General features: G+C 42.5%; 1 protein-coding gene across 1 annotated transcript; it reads right to left on the bottom strand.

The window, feature by feature from the left end:
• Positions 1-8,449: 8,449 nt before the first annotated feature.
• On the bottom strand, positions 8,450-27,450 carry LOC108703280 (phosphoribosylformylglycinamidine synthase). The gene is made up of 29 exons (XM_018239398.2): positions 27,148-27,450; positions 21,705-21,855; positions 20,403-20,538; positions 20,204-20,309; positions 19,694-19,880; positions 19,460-19,565; positions 19,232-19,372; positions 17,629-17,753; positions 17,119-17,247; positions 16,888-17,019; positions 16,667-16,795; positions 16,183-16,256; positions 15,938-16,094; positions 15,781-15,842; positions 15,512-15,673; positions 13,381-13,491; positions 13,120-13,251; positions 12,809-13,039; positions 11,718-11,898; positions 11,339-11,422; positions 11,019-11,174; positions 10,739-10,858; positions 10,502-10,647; positions 10,214-10,424; positions 10,042-10,133; positions 9,844-9,958; positions 9,602-9,754; positions 9,372-9,524; positions 8,450-8,875 (listed from the first exon to the last, which is right to left on the bottom strand). Exons 2-29 carry the CDS (start codon positions 21,820-21,822, stop codon positions 8,553-8,555), a joined length of 3,972 nt encoding a protein of 1,323 aa, XP_018094887.1. The 5' UTR covers positions 21,823-21,855; positions 27,148-27,450; the 3' UTR covers positions 8,450-8,552.
• Between the last annotated feature and the right edge of the window lie 394 nt (positions 27,451-27,844).

Below are 27,844 nucleotides of genomic sequence, written 5' to 3'. Positions count from 1 at the left end.
CAGCCGAATCCTTCTGCCTGGCCAAATCGAATCCAAATCCTAATTTGCAAATGGAAATTAAGGCAGGGAGGGAAATCGTATGACTTTTTAATCACAAAACAAGGAAGTAAAATATGTTTTCTCCTTCCCACACCTAATTTGCTTATGCAAATTAGGATTCAGATTCAGTTCGGTATTCGGTTGAATCTTACGTGAAGGATTGAGGAGTTCGGCCGAATCCAAAATAGTTGATTCGGTGCATCCCTACTTTCTATGTAACCTGTAGAGCAGGGGTCCCCAACCTTTTTTATCTGTGAGTCACATTCACATGTAAAAAGAGTTAGGGAGTAACACAAGCATGAAAAAAACCCTGGGGATGCGAAATAAGGGCTGTGACTGGCTATTTGGTAGCCCCTATGTGGACTGGTAGCATACAGGGGCCTTTGTTTGGCAGAACACATGGTCTTATGCAGCCACAACTTGCCTCCAAGCCTGAAATTAAAAAATAAGCATCTGCTTTAAGGCCACTAGGATCAACATCCAAGGGGTTGGTGAGCAACATGATGCTCATGAGCCACTGTTTGGGGATCACTGCTATAGAGTCTAAAGGCTGTCTTCAGTTGTGGCAGTGTTGGGCACTTCCTAAAGATTGGCAATGTGTCTATATTGCTTCTTTTGATGGATGCAGAGCAGATGCAGCTACTGATGAGGAGAAATCCAGGAGCTAAGCCACATTGGACCTGATAGTAGCTCTAGGCTTCCCATAATGGGCTCCCTTTTAATGTCCCCAGTGAATCAGAGTTAAATGCTGTTTTAATATGTGCACTGGAAGTGGTGAAACACACACTCAGGGCCATTTTAATTAATGAGCAAAAGGAGCATTTGCCCAGAGCCCACAGCACATATTTTATGGTGTATAACAATTTGTTACAGAAGCATCCAGCAGCGATGGTCAGCTCCTCATTTTAATCGATTGGATGAGTTCTAAAAAGCTGGAGTCAGGGGATGTATAGAGCTGTTGGGCAATTGATTTGGCACAACTGGAATTATGGGGAGCTCAAGGCAGTTGAAGTCATAAATGGCACAGCATTTATTTAAGTTTATTTAAGGTTTTACGGTAATATTTACATCTAAGTCTAGGGGTGCAGGGGCTGCAACCATACTGGGCTTTAGGGACCTATACTATAAACTATTCTAACTTCATTGGGAGATGGTTGGTTGGATAGAGAGAGTGATATTGAGAAACTGGCAATGATGGCCATGGAAATTAGGGGTGACAAAGAAGGATATCTGCATTGGGGCCCCTGAACCTCTAGTTACAGTATATCCCATACACACATTGCACAAAGGTTTTTGTTGGAGCTGCAGAGCAGGTGATGCTAGTTCATTTAGTAACGAGTGCTTTGAGTTAATTCATTAGTCTTGGACGTTAGGTTGGAGCTGCAGAGCAGGTGATGCATTATGTTCAAGAGGAGAATGGACTTTCCAGCTCTACTAACCCTTTGGTCAATTATTGGGACATTAGGGGGCCCATTCACTAAGCTCGAGTGAAGGAATAGAGGAAAATAGAGGAAAAATACTTTGAATTTCGAATGTTTTTTTTGGCTACTTCGACCTTCGACTATTTGGCTCGACTATTCGATAGTCGAAGTACTGTGTCTTTAAAAAAAAAACTTCGACCCCCTACTTCGCCACCTAAAACCTACCGAGGCCAATGTTAGCCTATGGGGAAGGTCCCCATAGGCTTTACAAGGTTTTTTTGATTGAAGGAATTTCGTTCGATAGATGGATTAAAATCCTTCGAATCGTTTGATTCGAAGGATTTAATCGTTCGATCAAACGATTATTCCTTCGATGGTTCGATTGAACGAATTTCGCTAAATGCTTCGACTTCGATATTCGAAGTCATTTCAGTTCGGCAGTCGAATATCGAGGGTTAATTAACCCTCGATATTCGACCCTAGGTAAATGTGCCCCTAGATGTTTCCTTGTGTATATTCTAAAGTGCTTGTGTTGACTCACCTTGCCAAAAGCTTCACGTCTAAGCGTAATAATCCCCTGTTGAGGTCATTTCATCATAGAAAGTTGTTTATAAGTGAAGACATAACAATGACTGTGTGATAATTCCGAAGCCTTGATTTCCATCCTGCCTGGGGGCTTTGTTATTCTATATAAAATGGTGAAGGAATTTTCCCAGCTTGTCTGGAACGATTTTAATATCTACAAATCTTTTTGTCACACACTGTTCTGTTGACAAAGAAATGACTTCAATTGTTACAGTTTAATAACTCAACCCAAGTCTAATGAATTAACTCAAAGCACTCATTATTGAATGAATCAGCTTAAAGCAGGACATTCTCTCGTTACACATTAGTCGCTTCTAATTTAAGTTTTAATCACAATTCAAAATGCATCTGGTCATTCTGGTCTTACGGGTATAGATATAAAATTTGAAAAAATAAATCATCAACAACCATCAATGTTTTATGTTTGTTGCATATTTTAGTGATAGTTACTAAACAATTTGTTTTCTATGATGAAAGTGATTATTTGATCATTGTCCTTTTTTTTAATGTCCATTGAGAGTAAAGCGTACAGAGATATCGGAGCTCTACATCAGTAGCATTTGCGTGTGTGTTAGAGTAACAGGCAGAGAAAATTCATTGAAATGGCTCATTATATCACTAGTGACAGCAACAATAATTCATCTGTCATAGGTTTTAATTATAGTGTCCCTCAAAGACTATATTTAGAGCAGGTTTCCAAGCATGACATTTAGCTTGCACAGTGCTTAGAGACCCACCAATGCCACCGTTTTATTAATGTATATTAGGAAATTCTCACTTTCTCAAATGGTATTTTAGTAAAATTACAGCCGCAACCTCAGTTTGCAGTACCCAAAACTTGATGACACTAAGGGGCAAATTCATCAAGGGTTGAATATCGAGGGTTAATTAACCCTCGATATTCGACTGGGAATTAAAATACTTTGACTTCGATATTCGAACGATTTTAATCCAACGATCTAAGGATTATCCTTCGACGAAAAAAACTTAGCCAAGCCTATGGGGACTTTCCCCATAGGCTAACATTAGGTTCGGTAGCTTTTAGGTGGCGAACTAGGGGGTCGAAGTTTTTTCTTAAAGAGACTACTTCGACTATCGAATAGTCGAATAGTCGAGCGATTTTTACTTCGAATCGTTCGATTCGAAGGTCGTAGTTGAAGGTCGAAGTAGCCAATTCGATGGTCGAAGTAGCCAAAAAAAATTCGAAATTCAAAGTATTTTTCCTCTATTTTCCTCTATTCCTTCACTCGAGCTTAGTGAATGGGCCCCCTAATGTCCCAATAATTGACCAAAGGGTTAGTAGAGCTGGAAAGTCCATTCTCCTCTTGAACACAGTGCATCACCTGCTCTGAAGCTCCAACCTAACGTCCAAGACTAATGCTTAAATTCGAAGTCGTAGTCGAAGGTCGAAGTAGCCCATTCGATGGTCGAAGTAGCCAAAAAAACACTTAGAAATTCTAAGTTTTTTTTACTTTGAATCCTTCACTCGAGCTTGGTGAATGGGCCCCTAAGGGGCAGATTTATGAAAGGTATCTTTTTATGGTAAATATACCCCAAAGTGCTTTGGACTGATGAGACAAAAATGGAGTTATTTGGTCATATAACAAACGGGATTTGCATGGCGGAAGAACACGGCATTCCAAGAAAAACACCTGCTACCTACTGTCACATTTGGTGGAGGTCCCATCATGCTGTGGGGCTGTGTGACTAGTTCAGGGACTACTGGGGCTCTTGTTAAAGTCGAGGGTCGGATGAATTCAACCCAATATCAATAAATTCTTCAGGATAATGTTCAAGCATCAGTCACAAAGGTAAAGTTACGCTGCAGGTATTTGATATTCCAACAAGACAATGACCCTAAACTCACTTGGAAATTTATAAAGATATTTATGCAGAGGGAGAAGTACAATATTCTGGAGTCCCCCGACTTGAATATCATGGAAAATCTCAGGGATGATTTGAAGCAGACTGTTCATGCTCCGCAGCCATCAAATTTAACTGAACTGGAGAGATTTTGTGTGGACGAATGGTCAAAAATACATCCAGAAACTCATCAAAGGCTATAGGAGGCGTCTACAGGCTGTTACATTTGCAAAAGGAGCTCAACTAAGTATTGATGTAATATCTCTGTTGGGGTGCCCAAATTTATGCACCTGTCTCATTTTGTTAGGATGCATATTGTATATTTTCTGTTAATCTAATAAACCTTATGTCACTGCTGAAATACTACTGTTTCCATAAGGAATATTATATATTAAAAGGAAGTTGCTTCTTTGAAAGCTCAGCCAATGATAAACAAAATTTCAAGAATTAATAGGGGTTCCCAAACTTTTTCATATGACTGTATGTTAATTGTGAGCATCATGGAGACCGTGGAGATTGACCACTTCAAATATTAAAGCAAAACTATACTGACTGGTTGTGGATTTAGATAGTAATTAACCACTTTTCAAGAAAATCTAACCTCTGGTTGCCATGGATGAATCAGCTGCTAGGATCAACACTGGCAGCCCATATCTAAATGATTTGATGACACCAACCTCATTGAGTGCAAGCACCACCACTGGGAAACACTGCTATGGCCATTTATAATGGCACTCGAACAGAAAAGATGGCAACCCTATGCTGAGGGGAGCTGGAATATAGTGTTCCAATGGGGATCCAGAATGATACCTGATTTGAATATGTTCATGGGCAGAACTGATTGTCTCCCTTAAAATTTCAGGGTTAAGGGATTTAACTTTTGTTTGGTGCTTATTGACTTCTAGTCATGTTGGTGGTTCTCATACATTTTTTTACGTCTGCTTGTTTTTCTTCTTCTTAGATTGATACCATTCACAATAAAATTGTACAGTTCCCATAGAGTATTATAAATATTTGATCATATCTGTTTCTTTTATGACATATGTCAGTCTGTGACCCCCCAGCCGTAGGGCACAGTGATCAAGTAACCTCAGGTTCTGGCCCATATCAGGGAGCAGGAACCAGTTGAACAACTCTGGTTCTATAGATATATATCAGGCCTTCAAGGTTTATTTTCTGTCCAAGGAAGTCAACTAGTCCACAGACTAAAACCAATGAAAAAAGACAGCATGCTGAGACTCCTGTGTGTTGTGTTGATCATTATCCCCCACAAAGGTATAGATTTTCACCATTCAACATGCTGGTTCTTTGGTAGGTTCCTCTCTGACTGTTCCATAGTGGAGCAACAATTAGAACTAATATAGTGGAGCAAAGATTAGCACTAATGAAGATAGGCAAAGATTAGCACTGATGATGCCTTCAGCTCTAGAAGTAGATACTGGCAGGTCACTATTTGCAAGAAGTTTGTATGTGCTCTCCATGCATATGTGAGTTCTCCCACACTTCAACCACATATAGTGCCCCCTGCTGAACCGAGCACAAGCCAGCCCTGTGTGTGTATGACAAAGTACTATGCAAGTAATCACTTCAAGGTTTTATTGGCTTATTTTCATTTGGTCTGGTTTTATCAGCGTAATATGTTAGTGGGACCTTGGGAGCTGTCGCTCATCTGCTTCTAAGAAGCACCAAACCATTTTACACCAGTGCCTACAGCAGCCGCTCATTAAAAGTCACAGGGAGGTTAAACTACGTGTCCCCACTTCCACTTATTATATGCCACATGCACAGTATGGAGAATAACCGGACGATATTAAGGGGGTCATTTGGGCAGTAACGCATGGTAACCAATCAAATTGCTGCATTCATTGTTCTACCGGCAGCTAAATAAAAGGCAAGCCCCGATTGGTTACTTTGGGTTACTGCACACGGCCAAATTTGACCAATGCTGATAAACAAGTCTCTTTAGTTGTCGGTCAGATATCTTAATTGATTTGGGATTCACCGAATCCAGGATTCAGCCTTTTTCAAATTAGGGGCAGGGAGGGGAATAGAGTGAATTTTTCTCACAAAACAAGGAAGTTTTTCCCTTCCCACCCCTAATTTGCATATGCAAATTCAGATTTGGATCGGTATTCAGCCGAATCTTTTACGAAGGATTCTGGGGTGCGGCCGAAATCCAAAATAGCGGATTCGACGCATCCCTGGTTTTTTTGAAGGGTAGAGCTCCACATTTTTCATCGGATCGAAGCCCAACAACAAAATGCTCGAGTCGGATGGAGTCGCATGCTTGAGGATATAATTGGACTGGATGAAAAGTCAGAGTTAACAACTACACATTCCGACTGTCGGATGAAGACACTGTTTTCTGTGTCCACATCCGACAGTTGCGTCGGATGTAATGTATTTGTAATGTAGCTCATGGAGCTCTACCCAAAGGGATGAATGAGTAGTTTGTGTCGTTATAATTAAAGCACAGACCAGAGTGAGTTTTCCTTTCAACAGAACCACATAGAAGCACCCAGACAAGAGCTTGAGAGCGCTTAATCCTATACACCCTAAATCCTATACAACTTCAGGGTAGCAGAGGCTGGTATAATGGATTCTGGGAAAGGGTGGGAGAATGGAGAACGTCAAGTTGCTGTTGATCTACAGGACTGGAGGTTTGAATGATGTCCCATCTTGGTTGACTGAACACCCTAGAGAGTCAGGAAATGTGTAGAACCCTCTTTCATATGGATCTACTACTCCTTCACTGGCATCCCGGAGACTACGTCACTAATTGTTCCATCAACAGGAACCCACTGTCAAGTTCATCTGAGATCTTGGCTCCAGAACCCTTAATGTGAGCACCTGGAACAAGTCCTGAATATTGGGACCTGCCAAATCATTTCCTCGGAATGTAAATGGTTATGTCACTGGAATGAGCTGTTTGCAAGTGGTACCTGGTAAAAAGGGGCTACCATTTCTAGGCAATGTTTCCCTCCATACATAGCCGTAGAACTGTGAAGGCCAACATATGACAACTGAAGAACCTTGAAGTGTAACAAGCTGTCATAATCAAGAGTAAAACCTCTGTTAGTAAAAAAACTAATGGGTGTCTTAAAGTGATACTAGCACTTTCCTATTGTCTGGTATAGGATTTGTTATCTGCAAACCCATTAGGCAAAAACTATAGCAGGGTGACTGTTACCCCAATGTTTCTATATATCTGTAACCTTGTTATGAGCTAAGGGGGCCCAGTCTGAAGGTCAGTTAGGGGGAGATTTGGGGTGTTTATTTGTACCCTGGAACTATAGCAGGGTGACTGTTACCCCAATGTTTCTATATATCTGTAACCTTGTTATGAGCCCAGTCTGAAGGTCAGTTAGGGGAGATTTGGGGTGAGTGCTTATTTGTGCCCTGGGTACCCCTGGAACTATAGCAGGGTGACAACCCAATGTTTTTATATATCTGTAACCTTGTTATGAGCTAAGGGGGCCCAGCCTGAAGGTCAGTTAGGGGGAGATTTGGGGTGAGTGTTTATTTGTACCCTGGGTACCCCTAGAACTATAGCAGAGTGACTGTTACCCCAATGTTTCTATATATCTGTAACCTTGTTATGAGCTAAGGGGGCCCAGCCTGAAGGTCAGTTAGGGGGAGATTTGGGGTGAGTGTTTATTTGTACCCTGGGTACCCCTAGAACTATAGCAGGGTGACTGTTACCCCAATGTTTCTCTATATATATCTGTAACCTTGTTATGAGCTAAGGGGGCCCAGTCTGAAAGTCAGTTAGGGGGAGATTTGGGGTGAGTGCTTATTTGTACCCTGGGTACCCCTGGAACTATAGCAGGGTGACACCCCAAGGTTTCTATATATTTGTAACCTTGTTATGAGCTAAAGGGGCCCATTCTGAAGGTCAGTTAGGGTGAGATTTGGGGTGAGTGTTTATTTGTACCCTGGGTGCCCCTGGAACTATAGCAGAGTGACACCCCAATGTTTCTATATATCTGTTACCTTGTTATGAGCTAAGGGGGCCCAGTCTGAAGGTGAGTTAGGGAGAGATTTGGGGTGAATGCTTATTTGTGCCCTTGGCCCCTGGTACTATAGCAGTGTGACTATTACATGTAATTTAACCTTATTTTAAACTTACAGGTTTTTACAAAATAATGGGCAGACTAGAAGGTTTAAAACCCAAAATGTGTGAGTTGGATGTAGGGATGCACCAAATCCACTATTTTGGATTCGGCCGAACCCTCGCATCCTTCATGAAAGATTCAGCCAAATACCAAACCAAATTTGAATACTAATTTGCATATGCAAATTAGGGGTGGGAAGGGGAAAACATTTTTACTTCCTTGTTTTGTGACAAAAAGTCACGCAATTTCCCTCCCGGACAGAAGGATTTGGCCGAATCCAAATCCTGCTGAAAAAGGCCGAATCCCGAACCAAATCCTGGATTCGGTGCATCCCTAGTTGTATGTAATATAGGAAAGAGCCAGTATCGCTTTATATAAGACACAAGAATGCCACGTGGCTGTTCTGAAACAGAAGAAGCAGAGAAATCACAAGCCCATTATTCTTCATTGTTTGATGCTGGGTATGAGCAGATATAAATGTGCAGATTGTGTAACAGGCATTGCATAGGAGAGGAGTTTGGCAGTGCAATCAGATATGGCTACTTGGGTTCTCCTGGCACCAGCTGTAGCCATTCTGGAAGAGCCGCATCCACGGGGAGACATCCAATGACTGGCGCCAGCTTTCTGGCATCCAAGGCCACTGCCACTTCATGACACAGCGCTCTGGGTGGGGCATCATGGCCAGGTGTCGCCCATCAGCAGAGCAAAGACCGGCAATTCCCAGTGGAGAGCCATTAGGATTCATTGGGTATTCTTCTGTTGGGTTGCCTCCATCATCCACGTAACAGAGAGGAACCAAGTGATTGGACGTCACATAGTCCTGCACCTTCTGAGATCTGAACCTCATGTATCCTGTAATGGGAGCACAGTTTTATTACCGCTAGCAGTTATTGGTTATATAGCTAGTACCGGTATCTCTACTCTAAGTGTCAGATTTATCAAGAGATGAATTTTGAAATTTTTTTGGAGCCAAAATTTTATGGACAAATTCGACTAGGGAATTGTTAAAATTCGATCCAAGTTTTTTTTAAAAATTCAATTACATTTTCAAGATTTATCATACTCTGGCCCTTTAAGAACTCGAATCGGCTATTTGCCACCTAAAACCTGCCGAATTGCTTTATTAGTCAATGGGAGACGTCCTGGGATCAATTTAGATTTGTTTGCAGCCTTCCTGACATTCGAGTTTTTTTTCTACTCTATTTTGAATCGAGTTTTTGGATTGATCCTATTCCCCCGCGAGTTAAGAAAATTTGATTCTTTAAATAAAGTTTGGGTTTTAAAATACTCTCATGAATTCGAAAATTCGAGCCCTTGATAAATCTGCTCCTTAATAATGGTGACTTACCCTCGCCATGTGCCACCCACACGCCAAGCGTGGACCCTGCCATTCCCCGGAGCAAAATGGAAGGACTCTGTTCAATCTTCAGGGTGACAAACCGGGACTCGAACCGGCTGGACAGGTTGTGGCTCAGCAGAACCCCTTGAGGGGGGAGGTCGCCTAATGGGACAGTCTGTATGAGCAGAGTACACTGGCACACCTATGCAAACTCATTGACCAATCAGACGATCACATACCTGTATCTGTTGTGTTATCAGGTCCTACCCAGCCCAGAAGAGCCATCAGCTGACACCCGTTACAGACCCCAAGGCTGAAAGTGTCTGCCCTACAACGGAAGGTCTCGAACTGCTCACGTACACTTCCATTAAACTTCACAGAGGCAGCCCAGCCTGTGAAACAACAAGTTACCCAATAGAAAGACGGGTGCCCACTATACACAGTAAATCATACAGCAGCCTATATGTCTCGTAAAACATACCTTTGGCCGACCCTAGCACATCAGCGTAGCTAAATCCCCCAACAAAAACAAGTCCCCTGAATGAGTCCAGGGTGGTGCCTCCAGCAAGAAGATCTTCCATGGTGACGTCCCACACCTGCAAAGAAGACATGCACAGTTTAAGGGAAATTATACCATCAGCCCATTTGTGAGATGATGGGAAAAATTATGCCGGGTTACCTGAAAACCAGCCATTATTAGAGATGCCGCCATTTCCCGGTCTCCGTTGCTTCCCTCCTCGCGCACGACAGCTACACGCGGCTGGTGGCCACCTTTGTTTGGAGATTATTAGCTAAGAATTTACTGGCGTAACACTTCAACTTATATAGAGGTATGTCAACCTTCAACTCACCAACTGATGGAGGCACCAAGGGTATTTCAGAAGGGTTGAACGTCAGGTGATAATTAGGTCCCTCCCTGACTCTCAGCCCAGCCTCCTCCTGAGATACACAGCTTGGATTGGCCTGAAGGCGTTCAAGTTGGAAACTGGTCTCCTCCCACGTGGCTCTGAGGGAACTCAACGTCTCGCTGATCACCTCCTGACCATTGGCGCAGATTCTGACCTGGAAACAATCTCAAAGCTCTTGATATCTGTCCATATTCCATGTTATTTTAGCGTTCATTAGACTCCACAACTGACCATAGATCCTGGACCATATCCTTTGGTGCATCCAATCCTCCCGCACTCTACTCCTGATGCTCTATAATGTTCCATAACCAGCTCCACCCTTTCTTCTGGGACCTCTACAACCAGGCCCAGTTCCTCAGCAAACAGCAGCTCAAGCACTAAACGGAGAAGAAATAAAATGAACATGGCAGCATAGAAACCCTTATGATCTTCAAAGTTTTTGTTTCACAGGTGTCTTGTTCCGCTCACCACTGGCAGAGGAAGAGGAAATCTCAATGTCCAGACCACAATTTCCAGCAAAAGCCATTTCCAGGATACACGTGATTAGGCCTCCATCACTGACGTCATGGCCAGCGCTAAGGATTCGTTCTACGGAGGCAAGTCAGATAGCAAGAGGACATTAGCCAATAACCTCCAGCCAATGATAGAAGGCCTCTAGTTAGTAGTGAATTTGTCTCTTCAAATTATTCTTCTATGGACCTATGATTTTTCCAGCAAGGTGCTTTTCTCCCTTCCTCCCACATCTCACCTCTCAGCAGCTGTTGTGTGACTTTGAAGCAGGAGATTAAAGTCTGAGGGTCATCGAGATCTGGAGGGGTCTCTCCCAGCTGTGAGTAGCACTGAGCCAAAGCACTGCCCCCAAGCCGATGCTGACCAGGACAGAGGGGCACATACAGTAAAACACCTAGGAGGAGAGTGAATGTAAAAAATTCCAGCTGCAGACCAGCAGCCATTAATTCCACCATATCTTGTGCCAAACACACTTCCCATTCTCAGCAACACCACGTTGGCTTTTATGTAGCTTCTTATCTGGAAAGTAATTGCTTAGTGTCTCCTACAAAATATTACCTTTCTGTCCGGGGTTCTTTAGGTCAGGTGTCACAGTGGCTGTTATATCGGGACAAACGGCATAAACGGAGATCACTAGAGACCCTGGCAATGAACAAAAGACCCAAAACAATGAGTTAGTGGATAAGTCAGTGGCTACAGACTTAACTAGGTAGTCGAAGCATGGCTAGTCGTGGCATGGGAAGTGGCAGCATTGGGAATGGCAGCATGGCTAGTGGCAGCATCGGGAATGGCAGCATGGCTAGTCGCAGCATGGCTAGTCGCAGCATGGCTAGTCGCAGCATGGCTAGTCGCAGCATGGCTAGTCGCAGCATGGCTAGTCGCAGCATGGCTAGTCGCAGCATGGCTAGTCGCAACATGGCTAGTCGCAACAGCTCACCTGGAGCTTTAACAGTCTCTGTGCCCACTCTGGCAGCCATGCTGAGAGAATCTTTTCCTCCATCGACAGCCACTCCAAGCTGTGCCATGACATCACACATAGCCACACAGGCGTCATACAGTGCGGCACCTTCCCCCGGGAGCTTGGCAGCCCACATCCAATTGCCGCTGCATTTCACATCCTGTAAATAGCACAAAGTTAAAGGGGTGGTTCACCTTCCAAACACTTTTTTCAGTTGAGTGGTTTTCAAATTGTTAGAAATAAAGACCTTTTTTCAATTGCCTTCCATCTTTTATTTTTTACCGTTTTTCTTAATCAAAGTTTAAAGTTGAATGTAAAGTAATTCAGGTGCAAAATCTAAACGGTTACAATTTTGCAACATTTAGTCGATCCATTTCTCAGAAGTATCTGTGGGAGTATTAGCAACTTTTGTTATCAATTCTAAGAGCTGCCTGTAATGAAACTCAGTAGTGATGTGCGGGCCGGCCCAATACCCACGGGGGTCGGGCAGGATTGGGCCAACCTCGCACTCTTCCTCGCAGGTCGGGCGGGTGCAGCTCTTCTCCTACTCTCCCCGTCCGCCACTGTCAAATGCCGGCTTCCAAGTTTGTCTTTTATAGACGCTGCACCTGCTCGCCCTGCCACTTTTGTGACGTCATCGGCAGGGCGAGTCTATAAAAGCAACTCGGAAGTCTAATGCAGGCGGGTTAGGATCGGGGAAATTCCAACCCGCACATCACTAAAACTCAGGGATTCTGCTTTGCAGGGACAAAGGTAACAAATGCATCAACTAAATGTATCAAATTAGAACAGTTTACAGGGGTCAGCGACCCCCCACCCGCCCTTCCAATAGCTGCTCTAGAATACTTTACACGTCAATATTGGAAAAATGGTCACACATAGAAAATTGGAGAAAATCTTTTGGCAAACTGTCATGGAAAAAATGTTGGAAGGTGAACAAGCCCTTTAAGAGAGACATTTATAAAGGTATATTAAAAAAAAAATCTTTAAATTTACACTTTTATGAATACATTTCTAACTCAACCAAAATAAAAAGGCAAATGGTGTCATAAACCTTGACATGTGCTGACCTTTAGGTCCGTAACTTGAGCAAAGACCAGGTTGGTTAGTGCTTCTGCCACTGCCAGCCTTGCCCCAGCTGCTGGGTTCAGAAGGCTTTTGATTGGCTGTTCTCCTATTGCTGTAGCTCCTCCTACAATGTCTGAATAAGACAGAGACACCACAGCCACATCAGCCAATGGAGTGTGAAGGGGCCCGACGCACTGCTGCTGGGCCACCAGGCCTGTGACGGATCGGTCCACCTGAGATAAAAGGAAGACCAGGTTTATATTCATAGACACGTATGATAGAAAAGAGAGAGTAATATGGAGAGAATTGTTACCTTGTTGGTCAGGTAGCGCTTGCTTGCTACAGACGGCAATCTCAGCACACGATCAAGCGCTTGCCCAACTGTCAGGTCACTAGGAAGCGCCAGTTCTTTATGGTTTGGTTTCACACGGTTTAGAGCAAACTCCTATAATAACAATAGAAGCATTACATAAAAAGGAAGGGCACTATTAATTATACTAAAGGACAATAACTAATAATAATAATAATAATAATAATAATAATAATAATAATAATAATAATAATAATAGAGTACCTTGCGAGGCATTTTTCCTAAAACCCAGTCCAGTTTGAGATCAACGGGAACAGCGTTACGATCAGCAGAGTCAGGAAGGGGATCTGATTCACTGCCATTCACCAACACAATCTGAAGCCAAGAACAGAGATAGTCACTGTATAAGATGCAATTTAAAGGAAAAGGACTCTTGAATCACAATAAAAAAAAATTCTCAAAGGTCACCATCGGGGGCTGACAACCGTCAGAAAATCAGTGCAAAAAAAAAAAAAAATTGGAATAGAAAGAAACCCCCGTCTGTGACAATTAATTAATATCTAGTGATAGATTCAACCACCTACCAATAGGATAGGTGATTAACTTAAATTAAAGTGCTGTGCGTGCCTACTCTTTTAGTTCATCAACGATAATATATAAAAACCAATCACTTCCCGAATCAATTAATTCCAAGCCAATTCATAAATAAATTAAAGTGCAAATTAGTGCATACACCCAATGACTGTTGCCCAATTAATGGTAACAATCAGTTCATTGACAATTCATGATTGGACTCGAATAAATTAAGTTAAAAAAGACCAAAGTTCATCAGGAAGTGCCCAAAGTTTATACACACGTGCTTAATAATAAATTGTTGTTTTTTTTACTTTAGTAAAGTGCCAGGCATACAAATATCTATTACTAAAAGGATAAATTAATGAGAAAAAGTCTAAATCTAATTGATTATGACCAGGGATTGGGTAAAGGTCAACCAGAGAGCTACGGTCTTGTGGAAAGATAGAAGGATGTAATGATAAAATAGAGGGTGGAGCTGTCCCAAAACTAGCTACCTATTATTTTCTAAGACTGGGACACCACAAAGAGGAGGCAGGACAGGGTAACCAGGACTGTGGCCTTGTAAACTAAACTTTTCCCTGATCTTGTTTGAGACTAAAGGTGGCCATACATGGATAGATCCGCTCGTTTGGCGATGTCGCCAAACGAGCGGATCTCCCTCCGATATGCCCACCTTGAGGTGGGCAATATCGGGCAGATCCGATCGTTGGGCCCTAGGGCCCAACGATCGGATCCTAGCATTCGGCAAACGGGCGGTCGGATCGCGGGACCGCATCGACGAACAGATGCGACCGCGATCCGACGGGATTTTTAAACCCATCCGATCGAGATCTGGCCGACTTTCGGCCATTTCTCGATCGGAGAAGCCCGTCGGGGGCCCCCATACACGGGCCAATAAGCTGCCGACACAGTCTGTCGGCAGCTTTTATCGGCCCGTGTATGGCCACCTTAAATTAAACCTGAAAAGCCACAAAGCACTGGCCCCTTAGAATGGAAGGAAGAATACGTAGATATAAAGTCGACAGTAGCAACAGTGGATGAACCAAGCCCAATTAAATAACCCAAAGATAAAAAGTTTGTTAGTCCTGGTTACTAAAGTAAAAATTTTTTAAAAAACATCAATTTATTATTAAGCACGTGTGTATAAACTTTGGCCACTTCCTAATGAACTTCGGTCTTTTTTAACTTAATTTATTCGAGTCCAATCATGAATTGTCAATGAACTGATTGTTACCATTAATTGGGCAACAGTCATTGGGTGTATGCACTAATTTGCACTTTATATTTATTTATTTATGAATTGACTTGGAATTAATTGATTCGGGAAGTGATTGGTTTTTATATATTATCGTTGATGAACTAAAAGAGTAGGCACGCACAGCACTTTAATTTAAGTTAATCACCTATCCTATTGGTAGGTGGTTGAATCTATCACTAGATATTAATTAATTGTCACAGACGGGGGTTTCTTTCTATTCCAAATTTTTTTTTTTGCACTGTATGAGATGGACAACAATCCTGTGCTGCATTCATATATAAATATAATGGGGCCATACTGTTACCTATTTATGTTTTAGGCAGGGCCGTCATTAGAAATCCCGGGGCCACGTACAACAAAATTTTCTAGGCTAAAAGTTCAGCACTTGTACCCTCTGTGCCCCCTGATGGCGGCCCTGGTTTAGGCATAGACAATAATGGACACTGCATTGTTTGAGTAAGATCAAAGTATGAAGCGGTGTCAAAGCAAATGACATGCATCACATGCAGCAATAAAGAGTGCTTAGCAATGCTGTACATTTTTAGACAAGATGAAGCTTACCCTCCCATCCCCTGTGATCTTGCCCACAAAATCCACAGGAGACCTTTCTCGCCGGCACACGGAGCGTAGGAATTGAGCATCGTCGGGGCGCAGGAGCAAAGCGTTGGACTCCTGATATTCTGCCCCCCATATCTCCAGCACACTCAGGGTGGGGTCCCCCAGCTGCAAGAGCAGAGGCGAGGGAAACTTTCTAACAATGACTTGAATGGGGTTAAGACAATAATTAGAGGAGACGAGTAAGAAGGAAAGGGGTGAATGTTTATACCAACCTGGAAGCTTTGAGTGTAAATAACCGCTCCTTGTGGCTCACTGAGCTCCTTTAGGACGTTCCCTGAGGAAGAGAACATCATTGTATGGAGTGAGTGATAAGCACTGTGGGTAAAATAGTCAAAAGAGGAGACATGGTAAGAGGAAATCCGTTCTCACCATTGCCTCCGGCTCCCTGATCATGAATGCTGCAGATTGGGTTCCTGTCCCCTCTCTCCACACAGGCCCGCACTGCCCGATTCATCTTCTGCTCCATCTCTGCATCCCCACGCTGCACTGCCCCAAAATCCAACTCACTGGCGTTATCCCCCTGAACCTAAAGCATAACAGACATGAGAGCGCATCATATTATACATCTATTCCCCCAAAACTGCTTAGATATCATATGATTTAGCTCTTCCTACCTGAATAGAAGATGCAGCTCCACCTCCAACCCCAATCCTATAGACAGGGCCTCCCACTTTAACCACATGCATTCCTGACAAGAAGTAAATAAGAAAGCGGTTACTGATGTCTTGCATTAAAAGATAAATAAACCTTTAAAATAACTGAATGTAAAATTGATGAGGAGGCTATTCTAAGCACTTTTGTCATTTACATTCATTATTTATTTTTTATTCCAAGATATTAAGGGATACAAGTACTGTTAATATGAATGAATTTTGTTCCAACATCGCCACCTGCTGGTCAGTTTCCCACCAGTCTGACCAGCAAGTAGTCAAGGAAGTTGTCAGGAGAAAGAAAGACTGCTCTGATGTTCTTCTGCTTAAGAAAATAATTATAAACCTTTCTCAAAGCTTTCCTAAGCAGAAGAACATCACAGAACAGCCTCTTTCTCTCTCCTCCAAAAGCAAAACTGCCATGTTCTCAAGCACAGGGGATCCTTACCAGGTTCTGGGGCCTCCTTAGTACGGTGAACATCCTCCATTGACCCAATCCCGCCGCTGAACATGATTGGCTTCACCCACTCCCTCCTTTCTCCTGACGGCAGCCACAAGCCAAAGGAACGTGCGAATCCTGAGGAACACACACACTTTTGTAAATTTCCTGCAATCAGAATTTTACATGGAGTTTTTTTTATTTATTTATTTTTTTAAAGCAATACTGACCAGCCAAGACAGGCTCCCCAAACTTGTTTCCATAATCTGAGGCACCGTTACTGGCTTCAATAGCCACCTCCAGAGGCCGGGCAAACTGCACTGGGTACTGATATGTGGGGTCCTCCCAAGGAAGAGAGTATCCTATGGTGGAAGGATGGGCACCAATGGTCAGTGGATTTGGTCAATAGTAAAAGGGGCCTGAGGCAAGAAGTGTAGCAACCCCAAGACCAATGACTTTACCTGGAATGTGCAGGTTTCCAAAGCAGTATCCGGCTGTTCCAGCAATGACATGTGCTCCCCTACCAGTGCTCTGTACATCACGAATGCGCCCCCCTGTACCCGTGGTAGCACCACTGAATGGGGCCACACCTAATAGTTACATAGTAAGAAAGAGTGGAATTAGAAACAAGGTGAAAAATAAGCCCACATCTACTTCTCATTACTTCACCCACTCAGTCAACCTCACCTTCTGCCTCTCCAATTACCTAGCACTATCAGCCTCCCCTTCTGCCTCTCCAATTAACCAGCACTATCAGCCTCCCCTTCTGCCTCTCCAATTACGCAGCATCTCACCCTAACCTTCTGTCTCTCCAATTACACAGCACTCTCACCTCCTGCCTCTCTGCTTCCATCACCTGCAAATTCTGATTTCTTGCCACCAACCATTTACCTTCTTTCCTGCTTTCCCAGGCACCCACTCACATTTGCTCATTCAATTCCACCCCCACCCTTCACTGTTTATCCATTCACCAGTAGGAAAGTTGTGGGTCTCTGCAGTGAAGATCAAGTGTCGTGTGGATCGACATAACTGATAGGCCCCAGCACATGAAGGGTCTGAGGGAATTAGAGATGTCACTTCCCTTCCCTGGATTGCACTGAGGATGAAAAGTACAAATTAAAGAGAAAGGTCAGGCGCAAGCAGTACCACCTTTCTTCATTCCTGGCCTATAAGCCTCTCCATGTCTAATCATCATCTTTTCTAATACGTTTACACTCATTTTCTATTAATAAGCACCTTCACCTTCCAGCTCTCTTCTACCTACTTTACTCTTTTTATTATGAAGATTGTTCCTGCTCAGAAATTCCATATGTCGAACGCTCTACTTTCTCAGTCTTACCACCTTCTTCTAGTAACCTCCGTCACTTACAGTTTCAAATTCTTCCCATCTTTGTCCAATAACTGCCTCTAGCTCAACTTCTCCTATAGATCTTCTGTACCTTCCTAGTTCCCATTCCTATTCCATCCGCAGCCTCAATTTTTACTTCTGATCTCCTTCACCTCCAACTTCAGCTATCCTTTAAGGATCTCCTATACCTACCTGGTTCTATTCCTATTCCATCCCCAATTTTTACTTCTAATCTCCTTCATCTCCAACTTCAGCTTTCCTTTAAGGATTTCCTATACCTAACTGGTTCTATTACTATTCAATCCCGAGCCTCAATTTTTACTTCTGATCTCCTTCAACTCCAACTTTCCTTTAAGCATCTCCTATAGATCTTCTGCACCTACCTGGTTCTATTCCTATTCCATCCCCAGCCTCAATTTTTACTTCTGATCTCCTTCACCTCCATCTTCAGCTTTCCTTTAAGCATCTCCTATAGATCTTCTGTACCTATCTGGTTCTATTCCTATTCCATCCCCAGCCTCAATATTTACTTCTGATCTCCTTCACCTCCAACTTCAGCTTTCCTTTAAGGATCTCCTCTAAGTCTCAGCCTTTCCACCATTTCTCTTCTGAGTCCCTGACAGCAATGTACCCACCCACAACAGCTACACCTCATTCTTAAAGGAATTGTTCAGTCTAAAAATAAAAACTAGGTAAATAGGCTGTGCAAAATAAAACATGTTTCTAATAGTTAGTTAGCCAAAAATGTAATGTATAAAGGCTGGAGTAACTGGATGTCCGACACAATAGCTGTAACACTACTTCCTGCTTTTCAGCTCTCTTGGTTTACACTGACTCGTTACCCTGGTTATCAGGCAGTAACCAATCAGAGACTTGGGGGGGGGGGCACATGGGTCATATCTGTTGCTTTTGAATCTGAGCTGAATGCGGAGTATCAATTGCAAACTCAACGAACAGAAATGTACCATGTGGCCCCCTTCAAGTCGCTGACTAACTCAGAGTTATAGAGCTGAAAAGCAGGAAGTAGTGTTCTGGCTATTATGTTACACATCCAGTCACTCCAGTCTTTATAAATTAAATTTTTGCTTAACCAACTATATTAGAAACATTTTTTATTTTGCACAGCCTATTTACACCGTTTTTATTTTCACACTGAACTGTTCCTTTAACTGTAGAAAGGAGAATTCAAATATCTGTAGACTTCTATTTAGGAACAGTTTTCATACCTGCTGTTGTCACAGAACTTGATGATGTTATTGGGATTACTGGAGTCCTGAGTCTTCATGATCAAGTCAAACAGAGACATCTCCTTCTCCTCACCATCTACCCTTAGTTTGCCCTTAAAGAACCAGTGGCGGCTGTGCTCACTGTGGGGGAGGAATTTCATTTAAGAACGAATAGAAAAAGAGTAGTTACAGGTTTGTAATGATTTGTAACACATGAACGAGACAGACCTGTTGGACTGTGCAAGATCAAAGCACTCTACGCTGCTGGGGTTCCGACCCACACGCTGGAAAAGCGTGCTGTAATAATCTAGATCCCAGTTGTCGAACGCCAAACCTGGGATAAGCGGAGAGAGAAGCTGATCAAATAAGGAAGAGAGAGAAGCAGAGAAAGAGATAAGTGGATGAGAAATTTACAGAGGTTGAAAACAAAGAAAAGAATGGTCAGAATATTTCCCCACATACCTAATTCAGTATTGGCTTTTTCCAGTGCGGCCTTCCCTCGCCCCAGAATATCCACCTCATACACTTTCTCTGGTCTAACGGACACCTCAAAACTCCTCACTGGCTCTGCGTATATGCATTCCGTCATGCGGTCATACAGAGAAGCGAGCAGCTTTTGCTCCTCACTGCCCTGAGGCCTAGTCTGGAACTGAAAAGGTGAAGGCAAAATAAATAAGGCACAAGGGAAACAGTTGGGCGCACACAACACTCCCATTGGAATCCCAGTCAGTGCCAATCGGGTTGAATGATTTCTCTCAGACTGTTCTAAACCGTGTTCTCTAGAGGCAAATTGGAGAGGCTTCAAATGGGGTTTTTCGCCTTCCTCTGGATCAACTGGCAGTTAGGCAGATTGTATATAGACTTAAAAGGTTGAACTTGATGGACTTTTGTCTTTTTTCAACCTAACTTACTACTATAATCTACTATGACTAAGACAGGGCAAGAAGAACGCATCAGATGAGGACTTCTTACCTTTATGAGATATCTCTTGGAACACTCGATCCTGTCCACGTTGGTCAGACCGACGGAGCGGCAGATGGACACAGCATTGGTGGAAGTTGCCGTGGAGAAATTCAGTCTGAGACAAAAACACAGCAATTTTGAATCTCTTGGTCTTACAGAGAGATTAGGCAAAGATAGAGGTGAGGAATGGAGACACAGCACCACTTACCGTGGGCCAATCTCTACCAGCAGATCGGAGGGTTCTGGGTGAAGAGAGGAGGTGTCCGAGATACTCTGAGGGTCAAAGGGGCAACTGAAGAGCCAACGCAGGGTGTCAGTCTGCTGACTGGAGGGAGCCGAAGGACCTAGGGATAAGGCCTTGTTTAAGCATGACAATGACAGAAGGGTTGTCATTACAATACTTGGAGCTCACAATCAGGGCTGTTTTGCTTAGTGTGAGACTTTTTTTTTGGCTCAGTTACAGTACAAGTAAAATGCACTGAATTGGCACCGCTGATTACTTGTGCTTTCCCTTGATTTTATTGTAATGACATCCCATCATTACAATAAAATCAAAGGAAGTCATATTTATTTCTTCCTTAAAGGACCAGTAACATCAAAAAAATTTTAAAAAAATTGTTAGTATAGCAAGACTTGTTAGTTAAACCAAGACTAATTAAACGTTAAAATCGCACAACTTTGATTGTGCTCCTCTTCAGAAAAGGCGACACGGCGATGACCCATCGTGTGGCCATCGATTTCTCCTTCCTGGCTATCACCTATAAGGAAGGCAGGAGGAGGAGAAATCGATTGCCGCACAATAGGTTGCCTTTTCTGAAGAGGAGCGCAAGCAGAGGTTCCGTAAGTTATTTCTTAATAAAGGCTGTGTGACTTTAAAGTTTTGTCTTGGTGTTTTTTTTCGTGATATACTAACAAATTGTTTAACAAACACTCTGGCAGGCTGTTATTTCTCCTACTCAATGTAACTGAATGTGTCTCATTGGGAACTGGATTTTACTATTGAGTGTTGCTCTTAGATCTACCAGGCAGCTGTTATCTTGTGTTAGGGAGCTGCTATTTGGTTATCTTCCCATTGTTCTGTTGTAAAGCTGCTGGGGGGGGGGGGTGATATCATTCCTACTTGCAGTACAGCAGTAAAGAGTGACTGAAGTTTATCAAAGCACAAGTCACATGACTTGGGGCAGCTGGGAAACTGACAATATGTCTAGCCCCATGCCATATTTCAAAATGAAATATAGAAAAATCTATTTGCTCTTTTAGTTATGTGTATAAGGTTGAAGCGGCAGAACACACAATTCCAGTACTGTGAGACACTTTATTGTTATTGGCACAGGGATGTTTGTTGTGCCCAAGGCCAAACACAGCAGCAGAGTCGGTTCACTGTGCCCCGGGGAGGAGCCGTAACTAATCCAAACAGCTAACCTGTGCCAAAGCTCCCCCCTCCCCCCTCTCGCAAATAAAATTTTTTGGCTAAAGCAAACGGATGCAGCAAATACACCTTGTCTCTTACCTGTCCAGTTGACATTGTAGCACAGCTCCCTGTGAATACTCTGTATATTGTCTGCCCCGGGCAAGCGCAGGGTCTCCGCCGAATTCTCCAATGAGCGATAGAAATGCAGGACCACCATCTTCCCTGCACGTTCTGTCAGAGGAGGAGGGAACTGATAAAAAAAGAAGGAAAATTAATTGTAAGTAGACAGCAGCACATTCAGAAGAGTGTGTTTATACAAGTTGTGTCCAGAGTGAGTGCACAATAAATAGGATGGACTATGACACCTCCTGGGCTGAGGGCAACTATAAGTATAAGGAGGGCAGTGTCCACTGATAAGGAGGATACACATGGGCATAAAGGACAAGGAAAGTTAAACTAAAGAAGTAGCTAGAAATGTTGTACATGATGTTTTGTGCTTCTGTACCAGCCCAAGGCAACCACAGCCCTTTAGCAGTAAAGATCTGTGTCTCCAAAGATGCCCCAGTAGCTCCCCATCTTCTTTTCTGCTGATTCACTGCACATGCTCTGTGCTGCTGTCACTTACTGAGCTTAGGGAGCCACTCACAATATACAGTACACATAGAATAGAAATGTCACAATATAAGGCTGATTAGTAATTAATACACATAATTACTACATGGCAGCACAGAAACCAGTGCAATTAGCATCAGAATTTAATAATCAGCAAACCTGTAGCATCAGCTTATATTACAGCCAGGGAAGCTCATTTTCTGCTGGATAATTAGTGACGAGCCCTAAGCTTAGCTTCTCAACAGCCAATCAGAGCCCACTGAGCATGTGAGTGTCACAGACACTTTCCAAGATGGTGACCCCCTGTGACAAGTTTGAAGTCCTGGATCATTGCTGCTATTGACAAGCTCAAACTTTAGCCTCGTGCAATAAGTTCACTTTATAAAATATGGCATTTTTAGTCCTATTCATTTTTAGGGTTTCCTTCTCCTTTAAAGGGGTGGTTCACCTTCAGACATTTTTTTCCAGTTCAGTTGGTTTCAGATAGTTCACCATAAAGACTTTTTCCAGTTACTTTCTATGTCCTATTTGTGACCGTTTTTGTAATATTCAAGTGTAAAGTTTCATTTTTCACCTTCTAAAGCAGCTCTAGTCGCCGACTCATTAACCATTTTAAATGGATCCATTTAGTTGATACATTTCTTATCTTTGTCCCTGCTGAGCAGAATCCCTGAGTTTCATTAAAGGGGACCTATCACCCTAAGAAAAAAATCCAAACTTCTTTTCTATCATGTTATTTGAGCAGAATAAACTTTATTTACACAATAGTTGATTCCTTCAGTCTTGGAATAGCACTATTGCAGCAAGCAGGCACCATTTTGTGGACACTGTTATTAAGACCAATTGTATCCCTCCAAAATCTTGTGCAACACAATGGGGAACCTAATGCCCATGCTCAGTGCCCTACACAATTATTGAGCCTGAGGAGGAACGGGGGAATGTGGGGAGAGCAGTGATATGTAGGAAGTGCTGAATAGAAAGTGAAAGTAATTGTCTGCCCCGCCTCTATACCTCAGGCATAGAGGCGGGGCAGATAATATTTGATTGACAGCTCAGATACTTAAAAACATTTATAACAGGTTTGGATGTTTTAACGAGAAAAATAATTTGTGTTTCATGTTTAATTTGCAATGGGCTTTTTATGTGTGGGTGACAGGTCCCCTTTAAAGGGGAACGCTACACAAACATAACTTAAGCTTTTTGAAAAGTAAACAATTTCAAGCAACTTTGCAATATAAATCCATTAAAAAACATGCAGACTTTTCATGATTTTTAATGGTTTGTGACAGTTCCCTAAGCCTAGCCCCCCCCCCTGCTCTCCTGCTGATCTGTCCGACTACTTTGCTGAGCTGTCTGACTACGGTTACTTTGTATCCACAGTCAGCTGTCCCCACAATTCCCTGCACATGTGATTTCAATAAGGAAAGGAACATCCCAGTGCAATGCATTGTGGGTTATGTAGTTCCTGTATGCTGTCTGTAAGCTGTGGAGAAGTGTTTAGTCCCTCCTTCCTTGCCAGGATTTCAAATGATGCAGAAAGAGAAGAAATTTTGAAGCCGGAGTTCCCCTTTAAAGGTAGCTGTTAGAATTGATACAATAGTTGCGAATATTTCCACAGATACTAACAACTTAATGTATCAACTAATTGTATCAACTAATTGTATCAACTAATTGTATCAACTAATTGTATCAACTAATTGTATCAACTAATTGTATCAACTAATTGTATCAACTAATTGTATCAACTAATTGTATCAACTAATTGTATCAACTAATTGTATCAACTAATTGTATCAACTAATTGTATCAACTAATTGTATCAACTAAATGGAGCAAATTGTAACAGTTCAGATTCTTCTCCTGGATCACTGAGCTGCCAGACTGAGACACTAGAGACATGAACGTTCAACTTCAATTTTGGAAAACGGTAAGAAAATAAAAGATGGAAAGCAATTAAGTCTTTGTTTATGGAGAACAATCTGAAAACAACTGAACTGAAAAAGGGAAAGGGACGATCCCCTTTCTAAATCACCGAGCAATTCAATGGTGTGCTCCTGGGTTTCCTTTTGTGGTGATCCATGAGCCCATGGAAGGAGAGATCTTCTGGTAGAGCACCCAGAACTTGTAATAGGACTTTACTTCTCAGGTAGAGAGGGAATTGTGGGGTGCTGATTTGGGTTGTGAGGGGGGATAGTGCACACACACAAAGTATATACATATCCTACAGAAGTTGTTAGAAGGTATTATATCTGGGATCATGCCTAGGGTTGCAACCTGGCCGGTAAAAATGATGGACAATTCCAATGTTATTAATAGGGAATAAAGATAAATATATAGGAAGGTCAGTGATCCCAATGTTATTAATAGGGAATAAAGATAAATATATAGGAAGGTCAGTGATCCCAATGTTATTAATAGGGAATAAAGATAAATATATAGGAAGGTCAGTGATCCCAATATTATTAATAGGGAATAAAGAGAAATATATAGGAAGGTCAGTGATCCCAATGTTATTAATAGGGAATAAAGAGAAATATATAGGAAGGTCAGTGATCCCAATGTTATTAATAGGGAATAAAGATAAATATATAGGAAGGTCAGTGATCCCAATGTTATTAATAGGGAATAAAGATAAATATATAGGAAGGTCAGTGATCCCAATGTTATTAATAGGGAATAAAGATAAATATATAGGAAGGTCAGTGATCCCAATGTTATTAATAGGGAATAAAGATAAATATATAGGAAGGTCAGTGATCCCAATGTTATTAATAGGGAATAAAGATAAATATAAGAAGGTCAGTGATCCCAATGTTATTAATAGGGAATAAAGATAAATATAAGAAGGTCAGTGATCCCAATGTTATTAATAGGGAATAAAGATAAATATATAGGAAGGTCAGTGATCCCCATGTTATTAATAGGGAATAAAGATAAATATATAGGAAGGCCAGTGATCCTAATGTTATTAATAGGGAATAAAGATAAATATATAGGAAGGTCAGTGATCCCAATGTTATTAATAGGGAATAAAGATAAATATATAGGAAGGCCAGTGATCCCAATGTTATTAATAGGGAATAAAGATAAATATATAGGAAGGTCAGTGATCCCAATGTTATTAATAGGGAATAAAGATAAATATATAGGAAGGTCAGTGATCCCAATGTTATTAATAGGGAATAAAGATAAATATATAGGAAGGTCAGTGATCCCAATGTTATTAATAGGGAATAAAGATAAATATATAGGAAGGTCAGTGATCCCAATGTTATTAATAGGGAATAAAGATAAATATATAGGAAGGTCAGTGATCCCAATGTTATGAATAGGGAATAAAGATAAATATATAGGAAGGTCAGTGATCCCAATGTTATTAATAGGGAATAAAGATAAATATATAGGAAGGCCGGTATTTTTTTCCAGAAAAGGTGGCAACTCTAATCATGCCCAATGCCCAAGGGACCTTGGCACAGACTCAGGTCACTCCTAGGCAGATAGCAATAGCAACCAGTTATTATTATTAACATTTATTTATATAGCGCCAACATATTGCGTAGCACTGTAAAGTAAATGTGATTATACAACTAAATCACATGAATTACATATATAGAACTTATGGAGTTACATACATCACAATCAATACCGGTACAAAAGGTGAGGAAGGCCCTATGCAGAAAGAGCTTACACTCTAAAGGGAAGGGAGTAATACACAAGGTGTGGAAGTGGGTGAGAAATGTGGTATTGTATGTGGTGTTGCGTTTGGTAGTTAAGCAGAGTGAGGGGAGGCTTCTCGAAAAAAGTGCGTTCGAAGAGATTTCTTAAAAGCAGAAAGGTTGGGAGAAAGTCGGACAGACCGTGGGAGAGAGTTCCAGAGGAGGGGTGCAGCCCTTGCAAAGTCTTGAATGCGAGCATGTGAGGAGGTAATGAGAGAAGAGTTGAGTAGCAGGTCAGTAGAGGAGCGTAGTAAGCGGTTGGGTGAGTATATAGAGATGAGTTCAGAGATGTATGGTGGGGCAGTTTCATTAATTTGAATTATGATTCTGAAAGGTAACAGAAGCCAGTGCAGGGATTGACAGAATGGCGAGGCAGAGGAGGAGCGGTTGCTGAGGTGTATGAGCCTCGCAGCAGGGTTCATTATGGACTGGAGAGGTGACAGTCTCTGGAGGGGGAGGCCAATTAAAAGAGAGTTACAGTAGTCTAGACGTGATATGATGAGAGAGTGAATAAGAATTTTGGCAGCATCTTAGGTGATAAATGATCGTATTTTGGATATGTTCCTTAGGTGGAAGTGACATGATTTAATAAGTGACTGGATATGAGGAGTGAATGACAGGGCAGAATCTAGGATAACCCCAAGGCACCGGGCCTGGGGAGAGGGGGTGATAGTGGAATTGTTAACTATGATGGATACTTCCGGGATGTTACTGGTGTTAGTTGGAGGAAAGAGAACCATTTCAGTTTTAGAGAGGTTTAATTTAAGGTAGCGTTGTGACATCCAGGTAGAGATAGCAGACAGGCAGTTGTGCAGGTTATAAAATGAAAGCATAGATGTGATTGGCTGGGGGTGCATGTGATTGGCTGGGGGTGCATGTGATTGGCTGGGGTGCATGTGACTGGCTGGGGTGCATGTGACTGACAGGGATTGGCTGGGGGTGCATGTGATTGGGCTCCAAGATGTGCTGCATGTGGGGAGCTGCTGAATACCATGTGTATGTAGCACTCATTGCTATGGAGAGAACAGAGAGAGCATATAAATGATAGCATGAATGAATACAAGCCTATGTACCAGCACAACTACAACACACAGCTGCTTCTATGTATTTTATATCGTCCTCGTGTTCTCACACATCTTGTCTCTCCACACACAGTCTCTACACTCACAGTAATGCCGAGTCTAAACCAAATAACATCCCCGCAATCTCCTTACCAACAAACCACGTGTGTTCGCGGGACCGGCAGCGACTCACTGACTGAGACTCCAAGCAGGGGGCGGGGCCGCCGAGGGAGAGGAGGGAAGAATGGGCGGGGCTAGACGGAGCGGAGAACACGCAGCTGTAAAGAAAAGGCGGGGCCAGATGGGCAGGCGTAGAGCACCTGGGCTGCCTGGTTATTACGTTACCGCGGGAGAAGTTGCGTTTAGGGAATTGTACCTCACAAAGTGGAAGTAATAAAGTTATTGCAGGCACAGGCTAGTGACCATTGAGAATCACCTGTGCCAGGCTTTGTATACAGACACTTCCTCTCAGCTCTACAATCTGCTTTGAAATGCCTGTGTCAGTCACGTGTGCCCGTAATACTGTCTCTAATTGCGCGCTAATTACCCTGCATCCTCATCCTGTGCCCCGCCCCTCATGCCCAGCTACAGAGGAGAGCTGCACCTCATGCCGCTCACATTATGGCGCTTATAGCAGTAGCATCCTTTCCACTTCCGGTTAGCCCGAGACTCAACCGGAAGCTCCTCTGCTAAAACCAAATATCCCGCCTCAGGCTAAACCTACAGTACAGCAAAAACATACAGACAGTGTGTGTGTAAAAATAAAGGCGCAGTGTGTCTCAGGACAGGGGCTAAAATACACCCCTACAGACTCATCCAACCCCTGTACAAGACATTGGTACCACACAGA

The sequence above is a fragment of the Xenopus laevis genome, chromosome 9_10S (assembly GCF_017654675.1).
Source record: "Xenopus laevis strain J_2021 chromosome 9_10S, Xenopus_laevis_v10.1, whole genome shotgun sequence".
Taxonomy (NCBI): Eukaryota; Metazoa; Chordata; class Amphibia; order Anura; family Pipidae; genus Xenopus; species Xenopus laevis.
Note: the sequence above shows the minus strand (reverse complement) of the source record. Positions and strands in the feature narration are given on the sequence as shown.